The sequence below is a fragment of the Athene cunicularia genome, assembly GCF_003259725.1.
Source record: "Athene cunicularia isolate RWA chromosome Z unlocalized genomic scaffold, athCun1 chrZ_part1, whole genome shotgun sequence".
In the NCBI taxonomy this organism is placed as follows: Eukaryota; Metazoa; Chordata; class Aves; order Strigiformes; family Strigidae; genus Athene; species Athene cunicularia.
Genome location: NW_020799142.1, coordinates 27,236,530 through 27,247,263, shown reverse-complemented (window position 1 = coordinate 27,247,263; position 10,734 = coordinate 27,236,530). Strand labels below are relative to the sequence as shown.

The 10,734-nt window shown below is 47.1% G+C and overlaps 1 protein-coding gene across 3 annotated transcripts in view; it reads right to left on the bottom strand.

Moving 5' to 3' along the window:
- UBAP2 (ubiquitin associated protein 2) overlaps positions 1-10,734 on the bottom strand; it is a 91,555-nt gene that overhangs the window by 448 nt on the left and 80,373 nt on the right. For all 3 annotated transcript variants that reach the window (XM_026865331.1, XM_026865332.1, XM_026865333.1), the window contains 6 exons: positions 7,545-7,623; positions 5,875-6,089; positions 4,413-4,512; positions 4,222-4,329; positions 2,677-2,744; positions 1,520-1,711 (listed from right to left, as the gene is read on the bottom strand). In XM_026865331.1, coding sequence (XP_026721132.1) covers positions 1,520-1,711; positions 2,677-2,744; positions 4,222-4,329; positions 4,413-4,512; positions 5,875-6,089; positions 7,545-7,623 — 762 coding nt within the window. The remainder of the gene's footprint in view (positions 1-1,519; positions 1,712-2,676; positions 2,745-4,221; positions 4,330-4,412; positions 4,513-5,874; positions 6,090-7,544; positions 7,624-10,734) is intronic.

The window sequence follows — 10,734 nt, the reverse complement described above, 5'->3', positions numbered from 1 at the left end:
CCCCCCAAGGCAGGTTCAAGCACAAGGAAGGAGAGGAGCAGGACTGGGGACAGCGAAGGAACTCTCAGGTGAACAGAGGCGGCGCACCAGCCAAGGATGTCACGCATTCAGAGAGGGAAGCCATTGCCTATTTCCAGACTCTACGGCAAAACACTCTGGTTTTGCAGGGAACATTTACAGTGAGGAAAGGCAACTCATGGGCTGGTGAAATCAAATCAGAGCCGACGTGCCACCTGCAAGGGGATGCTTGATTTTCCCCTGAGTTACAGTACAAGTGTCCTCACGTCCTGCTTTCCTGCTACAGCCAGCGGACAGCAGCGGCTGCCTCAGCTTCAAACCTCACAGCCCATCTCTCCACACCCCACATCAGGATGGCTCTTCCCAGAGTCACAGGCTGGCTGAGGCTGGCAGAGACCTCACGAACTATCCTGTCCAAGTCTATCCTGTCCTCTGCTCAAGCAGGGTCACCTAGAGTCATTGCTCAGGACCATGTCCAGACAGTTCCACAGATAGAGACTCCACAAGAGCCTGGGCAAGCTCTGCCAGTGTTTGGTTACCATCCCAGTAAAAACATTTTCTGATGTTCAGAGGGAACTTATGTGTTTTGGTTTGTGCCCATTGCCTCTTGTCCTGTCACTGGGCAGGGAAGGTTTAGACTGGGTATTAGGAAGCATTTCTTTCCAGAAGGGGTTGTTGGGTGTTGGAATGGGCTGCCCAGGGCAGTGGTGGAGTCCCCATCCCTGGAGGGGTTTAAGAGTCGGGTTGACCCAGCGCTGAGGGATCTGGTGGAGTTGGGAACTGTCAGTGTTAGGTTAATGGTTGGACTGGATGATCTTCAAGGTCTTTTCCAACCTAGATGATTCTGTGATTCTGGGCACCAATGAAAAGAGCCTGGCTCTGTCCTCTTCACACCCTTCCTTCAGGTATTGATAAGATCCATCTGAGCCTTCTCTTCTCCAGGCTGAACAGTCACAGCGCTCTCAGCCTTTCCTCACAAGAGAGATGCTCCAGTCCCTTCACCATTTTTGTGGCCCTTTGTTGGATTCTCCAGTACATCCATGTCTCTCTTGTACCGAGGAGCCCAGAACTGCACACAGCACTCCAACTGTAGCCTCACCAACAACACTGAGCAGAGGGGAAGGATCTCCCCCATCACCCTGCTGGCAATACTGTGCCTAATGCAGCCCAGGATCCCACTGGCCTTCTTTCAACTTGGTGTCCACCAGGACCCACAGGGTCTTTTCTGCAAAGCTGCATTTGCCCCCAGCATATACAGGTGCATGGAGTGTTCCCCGCCATGGGCAGGACCTCGCATTTCCCCTTGTGGAACTTCATGAGGTTCCCTCCCCAGACTGGTTGACAGCATCGAGTCTGTTAGCCTGCCAGTCATTGTTAAGGCCCTTTCCCAATGAGCAAAGCAAAAACCAGAAGGAAGCAAAAACCCCCAAGACCCTGCTGGGATGTGGGTGGGAACAATCTGCCCTCAGGCACGCTGCAGAGGCAGAAGGGGCCAACTCACCTGCCCATCTTGCTGAAGATGGTGATGCAGCATCTGGGAATGAGGCTGCTGATGTGCAGGCAGGATATGGAGAAACGGGGCTGGAGCATAACCCGGGGCAGCACCAGGGTTCAGAGGCCCAGTCGATCCAAGAGCAGAGGGCAGGCTGAAGGGAGGCGGCGTGCCAGCATGGAATCCCTGCTTGTCAAACGTCTGCATGGGAGGCGAGGGGGACAGCATCAGAGACAGAGCAGCCCCACAGTGACCAGACAGCAAGAAGAGTGGCTCACACACACCCCACCTGAACCTTTCACCAACCCCATGAGCAAGCCACAAGCACTTCAGCAGATGAGTTTCAGCTCCTGTTCTCACCCCTATTTCTGCACTAATGCCTCCAACATTTCATTTCCATGGCTACTGTGTTCCTTTTCTCCCTGGCCTCTTTTTACTCACTGGGACACGGGATCGCAGCAGCTGCCTGAAATTAGTCCCTCACATATTGCAGGGGCTAAGCCTGGAACTACTTGACCTACCTAGGGCAGCGCAACAGAAACACAAGAACTTGCAATAAAATTTTCCTCCCCCTGGCCAAAGCCTGACCCCTAACACCAAGTGTGTAGCGGAGAGCTGACTTCCTACCTGTAAGCATGGATCACAGCCAGACATGGATTCCCCTGGCTGAGGGTGCAAGGAGGAGAAAACAGGAGCTGGACAGAAGCCCACTGAACACCACAGCTTGTCAAAGGGGTTTCTGCTTTCCCTGGAAAGCTGTACACCAAGCAATGGCCACAGGAGAGTGTGGGACAGGGTCCCTCAGGTGTCAGGGGTGGGCACTACTGACTGATCTGTGTGGTGAAAAGCAAACAGCCTCTCAACTCACCTGCTTTGGGGGCTATTTTGACTAAAAACATTAGTGCCATAACATTTTGTTTGCACGCAGGACACAGCTTGTGTGGGGCAGCATGTGGCAGCATAGAGTGCTGTGCCTCTGATAGCAGCTGCCGTCAGGAGCTGGCATGGCAGAAGTGGTGGGACAGAATGAGGGGCTCCACTACAACAACAGAGCCAGCCTAAGAAATGCTACAGCCTGCTGTCCCTGAGAATAACTGGCCTGGGAACAGCAGGGGAGCCATCAGCCTGGCCACAGGCCGCGGAGAGAAGGGTCCAGTGCTCCTCACCTGAGTCTTGTTATAGACTGAGCCACTGATATCAGGCACACCTGTGTTACTTGAGGTCACAGAAACACCTGAAAAACAAAAACCACTGACAATGAGAAAGTCAACTACCACCCAGCATGAGCCCCCTGCTTTGCTCCCAGCACCTCTGTGGATGCATTTTTGTCCGTGCTGCACCACAGGCCCTGATGCTGCTGCCAGCCCGCCCAACAGGGTTCTCTGTGCTCTCGGACCCACAGCACCCCACACGGCAACGTCAGAAAGGGCTCGGTTCTTCACTCCCATTGCAAAGTGGGAAACCAGCCCACTGGGATAAATCACTCACATCCACGACCCAGTGGTTACCACTCAGATTCAAATGCACTTCACCAGGCAGCAGCTGGCTGCACCGAACACTCATTTAAACTCATGAAAAGCCAGCTTTCCCCTAGGATTAGGGATGCATTTGGCTCTATTTTGGCATTCAAGAGCTTTCCAGTAGTGCGCTGAGCGATGAGACTCAGCATCTGCTACACATTTGAGCCCTCATCCTTTCACATGCCGCAGAAGGGCAAGGTCTGCAACGCTCCTCTGTCCTGAGAGAATTAGTATCACTGATTCAAGGCTGGCTTCCACCTGGACCAGCTGGTGCCACAACAGGCTCAGAAACACTCACCAGTGAGGTGGCTCTCAAACCAACCATTTACAGTCTTACAAAGACCAGTTCTAATTATTTCACTTGGATCATAATAAAACCAGCATTTCCTTTGACCAGTGAATCAAAGGACTGGGCTCAGAGGGTGCAGACTGCTCTAAGGTTGTACCCTTCCTAGGACATTGCTCCTTGTTGGATTGCTCTTCCAGAGAGGAGAGCGTGATCAGCTCTTGGCTGAAAACAGTCCAGCTGGTGTTTCAAATGCACAGTAAATGCTTGGTATTTGCTTAAGCCCAAGGGTGAACTAGTTAGTGCTAAGCAGTTCAGTAGACATTTCTCAGGTCTAACCAGCATGTGCAGAATAAAGCTTTCATATAAGCTGTATGAATTCTTCAGCCTTTACAATCACAAAGGAAACATTTCCAGGCATGAAACAATGTGATGAGGTACAGGGTGTACAGACAGCAGCTGAAACAACAGCCCAGAGATGTATGAACTGCCCAGCTGCCCCCAACAGACGGCTCTCTAAGGTGCCTACCGAGAAACTCAAAATCTAGTCATTTGGCAGAGGACTATTTCAGCAGCAGCATTCAACCACTTCTTCTTCAAAAACACAGCACTGCTGCAGGACCACTGCTCTTCAGCAAACTTTGGCAGAGGAAAACAGCTCACCATTTCTCCCATCTGTAATTGTGGACAAAGCTGTGCATCAGCCACACAAATCCTTATGCAAAGTTCAGCCATGAAGTTTAGAAGGAACGTTTGGGCCATTAAAAAAGCATTTTGTATACGGGAGATGGAGAAACAGCTTGGATTGTGACCCTGTTTAGAGCTGGCTGCTGTGTTGACTGCACAGCACTGGGAGTTTGCCCTACTAAATCCCACTCAAGAGCAACCTAAGTCTCATGGGTTACCTTTCCCAGGTCCAGTGCCAGCAGATTTGTTTTGTGCTTGAGATGACCCACTGTAGCCTCCTTTGCTGTAATCTCCAGCTGCCGTTCCCTGCGTTAAGTCATCATAGCCTGCCGGTGTGTACAAGACAGGGTGTTACAGTGTGCAAGCAGCTCTGCATATGCTCACATGAAAAGCACAGCGGTAAGCATACCTGCTCCATAGCCATGCTGCCCGTAGCCACTCGCTTGTTGGAAAGGAGTCGATGCCGTGTTCAGGTTGACTCCATGCTGTTTAGCAGATGCTGGGGGTACCTGGACAAAGGAATGGAACAAAAGGAGCTGTTAACCAGGGAACAGCATGCAAAACGCAAGCTCCCTCTGCCATCTAGTGGGGGATGGCACCTCCACCTCATATGGGAAATTTAATCTGGAGTTGGGAGCACTGGCATGGTGTGGGACATGGCACTCACACTTCCAGCAGTAACTTGCTGTAGTGGCTCTGTGCAAGCACCAAGTTTTCTGCCAGAGCCACCCCTCTGATTACAGTGCAACCCTCTCAGAACAGGCTGCATGTTTCTTTTACCCACTGAATGTAAACAGCAAATTCTTACCCACAAACCCAAGGAGCAAGCACAGTGCTCTCCCTTCGGAATCAAACAAAACATGAACTCCTGCCTGAGGCTGTTTCATAAAACACTGTCCTACAGGGCCCTAAAACAGACTTACCTACCCTTCTGCCTGAAGCATCACCTCTTCCCAAACAACCTTCTTCTACCTGAGACTACCAGCACTGCTCTCTGACTTAATGGGGTCTCCTCCATCCTCAAAAGTATCTACTTCCTAGGCACTCTCAGCTCGCTGACTTAGATTTGGGTCTCCCCTTGACTCTCCAGAGACTGGTAAGGGCTTTCAGAAACACTGAGTCTATGAGCTGCAGCAACCTGCACAGGAGTCTGAGTTCTGGCCTTTTAAATTTCCTGTTTTCTTGGGGAAGGGACTGCAGCTATTTTCTCATGCTTGCACATTTCTGGAGATCCCCTGCAGACCAGGGAAGAAGAGTCTGTTTATGAGACCCCACCCGAATACTGTGTCCAGTTCTGGGGTCCCCAGCACAAGAAAGACATGGACCTGTTGGAGTGAGTTTAGATGAGGCCACAAAAATGATGGGAGGACAGGAGCACCTCTCCTGTGAAAAAAAGGCTGAGAAATTTGGGGTTGTTCAGTCTGGAAAAGAGAAGGCTCCAGGGAGACCTTCTAGCAGCCTTTTCATACTTAAAAAGGGCTTTAAAAAAGATGGAGAAAAACTTTTTATCGCACCTTGTAGCAAGAGGACAAAGGGCAACGGTTTTAAACTGAAAGAGGATAGGTTTAGACTAGACATAAGGAAGAAATTGTTTATGATGAGGGTGGTGAGACACTGGCACAGGCTGCCCAGAAAAGCTGTGGCTGCCACCTCCCTGGCAGGTTCAAGGCCAGGCTGGACGGGGCTTTAAGCAACCTGGGCTGGTGGAAGGTTTCCCTGCCCAGAGCAGGGGAATTGGAACAGGATGATCTTTAAGGTCCCTTCCGACTCAAACCAATCTATGACTCCAAGATGTAAGAAGGTTTGGGCAGGAAAGAGCAAAAGCAGAGAGGCACAAAGGGAGTGTTAACAGTTCAGGCTGTCACACTTACAAACATGGTTGGCCCATACTGGAATGCACTGGGTACACCGGGCACACCAGCGTAATAAGGTAACCCGGTGTAGCTGTACCCCGGGGGCAGGGTCGGGTTGAGGAAGGGCTGCTGAGTCGTATGGTGAGTCTGTGTCTGGTTCTGCTGCGGCTGGGCAAGCGTGGTAGCAGGAGCAGGGGAGGCAGAATCCCCACGGCCAAATTTTGTTACGTCACCTGCAAAAGAAAGAACTGATCAGAAAAGCTATCAAAACCACTCCAAAAGTGTAGGACTCAAAGGATTCAAATCCTTTGAGTACAGGTAGACAACTACAGAAGAGAGCACATCCTACACTTGAAAGGCTGCAGTAGTTCATGGGAAGAACTCTCCCGGTCTCTGTTCCTGATGGCCACAGGGACATTGCCTGTTCATGGCACAGAACTCCATGCCACGGCTAATCCATTGATAAAATGGAGATACCAATACTTACCTATCTGACACAGTCTGAGCAGATTCATTACTAACAGATCATTGCAATAAAACACGCTAAAAGCAGAAGTATGGTAAATAGCCAAAGAGCAAATGGTTGTTGGGTTAAAGTGTGACTCTCCTGGAGGTTAAACTGATTAGCTAAGCTTCATGAGCTGAAAGCAAGTTAGGATTTATAAGCAGTGATGAGCATATTTTTGTCAATGTCTGTTTATTTGTCAAGCATGACTAGTTATATGTCCAGTTCCTCACACCACCAAAGTTCTGGAGACAGTAGCTGAAGGCCAGGAAAGCAAGGCTTGCATCGCGGGCCACCTTATTGAAGAAGTAGGAAGGGAAATTCAGTTATTAACCCAAAAGCAGCCTCCCAAGAGAAGTGATTATGCAGCAGAAAACTCCAAAACACTTGCATTATCTGGCAGCCTACAGAGCTGCATGTTCATGTGTTTTTTAGGGAGGTGACATACATCAACCACATCTACCTCAGTCCCAACCAGCATACATTTTTGTTGGTTACCAAGACGTATGACAACTACCACCATTACAGGAATTATAATGCCTCTTGGCTACAGTTTTAAGCTGTACTTAGACAGCAGTGAATGAGAACTACTGACTGAAAATCCTGGATGGCATTAATGTCATCCTTGAACAATGATAACTGACCAGCAAGAGCAGGAATGAGGAGGGGCTTCTTAGACAACATGCTTTTGGGAATGAAGTCCATTAGATTTGGGGAGGGTGAAGGAGAGCCTGCTAGGTGCAGCTCCTGCTGGGAATATACAAGTGCTAAAATTGCAGTAACAAAGTATGGGGAGCTGCTGAAGGGGCTCTATTCCAGTGCCAAAAAAGGAAAGCAAGCCAGCTCAATGATTAAGGTATTGAACATTTTTCAAGCACCTGTATGTGCTCGTGAAGGTCACTAGATGACACTACTGTTTACATCTGTAACAATTTTGCACTTATTCTCAAAGGCTATCCAACTTCCTCACAGAAGATGTCACATATGAATTACTGACCAAAACCATGAAGAAATATCACTGCCAGGGATAAGAGGGAGATGCTTGCTTTTTGACTAGTTTGGACTGATGGGTTTAACTGCTTACAGAAGGGAAAAACAATTGCTCTTTCCGCAATGGCAGGATGACCTGCATTTCAAAACCAGCACATCTCACTTACCATCCTCATCTTTAAATAGGACTCACCTGAGTACGGGTTGTTAGCAAGGCTCCCATCTCTGCCTGTCAAGGTTGCAGGAGCAGGGAATGTAATTCCGTAGTAATCCTCAGAAAGAGACAACATCATTTATTAATAACTGAAATAGTAACAGAGCTGGACAGCTTTCAAGAACCCTGTATTATACACATAAGAAAAATTAAAAAGGAAGAACTAAAGGATGTTTGAGCAGAAGCTGAAGATTTACCCAGATCCTCAACTTCAAAATAAACCTGCTTTATAGACATTTTAAATATTACATACAAATACTACAGCTTTTAATGGTAAGTTAAAGGCACCGACTAAATGCTCTCAGCCCTGAGCTCTCATCTTCCATAGAGACTGGCACCTGGAAGAGCAACAGAGCATGACGGGCCAAAGACCTGGGGTCAGGCCAGGACTGTAATAACAATGGGGATGTAGTCTTAAAGTTTTACGCTTGTACCATGCTATGTTTTCTAAAAGTGGAAATGTCAGCTAGGAAAACAGTACAAACATTTTTGGGGGAAAAAAAAACCAAAAACCAAACAGGAGACAAAGAGTCACTCCCAGAAGACTACATTACAGCAGACCTCAGATGAGTAGTCTCCAAAGTGGGGTGCACAAGACAATCCACTGGGGTGCATGTAAAAAATGCTTTTGGTACCATTAAGAAGTAAAATTTTAAAAATTTTAAAATAGTGTTTAACCTTTCTCTCATACTTTTTTAGTTGGGGTTTTTTTGTATGTTTTATAACACACGTTAGTACAGTAGTATATATTCATAATTTAGAAATAAAAATATATTGAGGGCATGTCCTCAGATTTTTTACTGATGGAGTGTGTGATCAAAACAGGTGGAGACCACTGCCTCAGATAATTTTTCTAGGTCGTCTACAGGAAGGTAAGACATTTCTCATCCTAGAAAGTTTTCATTCTGAGATGACATGTGAGCAAAATCAAAGCACCATTTTGTCTTCAGTTTGGGAGAAAAAGATAAAAGTTTGCCCTTCTCTCTCTGGGTGAGCTCCACACATGGGGCTGGTACTCTACTAAGCATTTTTCCCCCTAGTTCTCATGCTTTACTCCTCACCACCTCCAATCCATCAGGAGTCAATGCTTTAACCACTAACATATCCATTTCCACACCTTCTCCAACATGGAAAAAATACCCTCCTTCTTCATACCCATCTCTGCACATTCCCCAGCACCTCAAATGCTTTCTCAAGAGTTGACAGCACCTTCCCGCCCTGCTGCAATTTTGTGCATCACCCCTGTTTCCTATACCAAATCCTCCATCACTGAACACAAAATAATCCAGGTAAGATTTAGTATTGCAGGTGCTTTCTGTAACTTGAAATGGTGCCATGTTTCATCACCCTTCTCAAGTAATTTCACCATATCAACTCTGGCATGAATCACTTAACAGAACAACCAAATTCACACTAACAGCCTTAGAAGCTTACTCAAAAGCAGCACTCCCATATCCTTCCACAAAAAATGCCACAAAAAGCAGATTTAGAGAACAGATCTGAACAGGATTCAGTGGATATGAACTGGAACTGACACACTAGCTTTCTCCCCTATATAAACCAGACAAGATACAACCAAATCTGCATGAGAAGAGGGTCTAAGCATCGCAATTATTCCCACTAACCCTCAGGTGGAGGAAAACCACATCAGCACTGTGTATCCCTATCCCACACACCTGAGCATACAAACATTCAACACATAAAATCATTATAAAATATGAGTACAAGCCAGTTATCTTTGCACTTCACACCCACGCACAGCAAAATATCAGAAGAGATACTCTGCTCTTCAAACACAGGTATTTCCTGACCTACAGAAAGCATGAAGTAGAAAGTGCCTAAAGTCAAAACTGAAATATGAGGAATAGACTAAAAACGTGAGACAGAAAAGGACTGAAAAATGACTAAGTGATCTGACATAATGGGTTTAACCTCAACCAAGCAGCTCGCTAGGTACCCTGCACATCAGCTAAAGCATTTCTAAGATCTCTGCTACACAAGCAGCCTGCAACAGACTAAGAGAAAAGATAGAATATCCCAATGTAATACACACACAAAAAAACCCACCCCAAAAAACAAGTGAGAATTTACAGCATCAACATACAAATTAATTAATTGAGTTAAATTAAAAAATAAACCCCTCCCAAACCTCAGGAGAAACCCCCATTCTTGCTGTATCAGCAGTCATCGGCACCTCCTGCTGCTGGAAGCTTCACAGGAAACAGTTATGATTTGGACTTGAGACTCTGCCCACTTTCATTTTCTAGATATAAACTGACCTCAAAGAAATATTCACATCCGCTCCTGCCTCCCAAACACCAAACATAGCATAATTTCTACAACAAATTCAAAAGACAATGAAAAAAAAATATAGAAATAATAATAACTGCATGAATAGTTGATGAAAAATCCTTCATGACATTTATGCATTTATTTCTAATTATCAACATACTGAGGACAAATAACTTGGGGGCCAAATGTGATGACAAGTGGCCCCAGAAATACTCTGCAAGATGCTTGCAGAGAGGAAAAACTTCAACCCGGAACACTGCAGATACTACAGAGAAAGGAAAATGAATAAAAATAATAGACTGACAAACTAAAATTAATTGTCAAAAAATAAAGGAAAACATGCATTAACATATATACAAATAATATCAGAGCACAAAACAAGAACAGATGTTGGCAGGCAGAGAAACTTGAAAATAAAAACCAAGAAAACCAACTCATAGATAGAAAGGAAACCCTGAAACACATCCTGGGCACCAGCTGCCCCAAAAGCCTCTGTGGCAGTGCTTTCACATCCCCAGCTGAACCACAACAGGAGCTGGGCTCCCCCCATGCCCTGACAGCAGCCCTGGGAAAGAACCAGCTCCACTTCCATTGGGCAGTGCCACCTCCTGCTCACACTTTGATAAGCACAGTAAAAGCCCTAGGAAAAAGCAAACAGAAAGCAAAACTGAAAATGAAAACAGGGAAATTCTGTCTAGATGATGATGATGAAAGGAAAGCCACCACACCACATAAAGCCGGCCACCCGGCAGCACCCCAAGCACAGCGCCCGCTCGCACCGCCACCAAGCCTGACCAGGCTCCTGCCCAGCACCACCCACGGCCCCACCATGGCTGCGCCCGCAACCCCACAGCCCCGCCTGCGCCCCGGCGCCCCG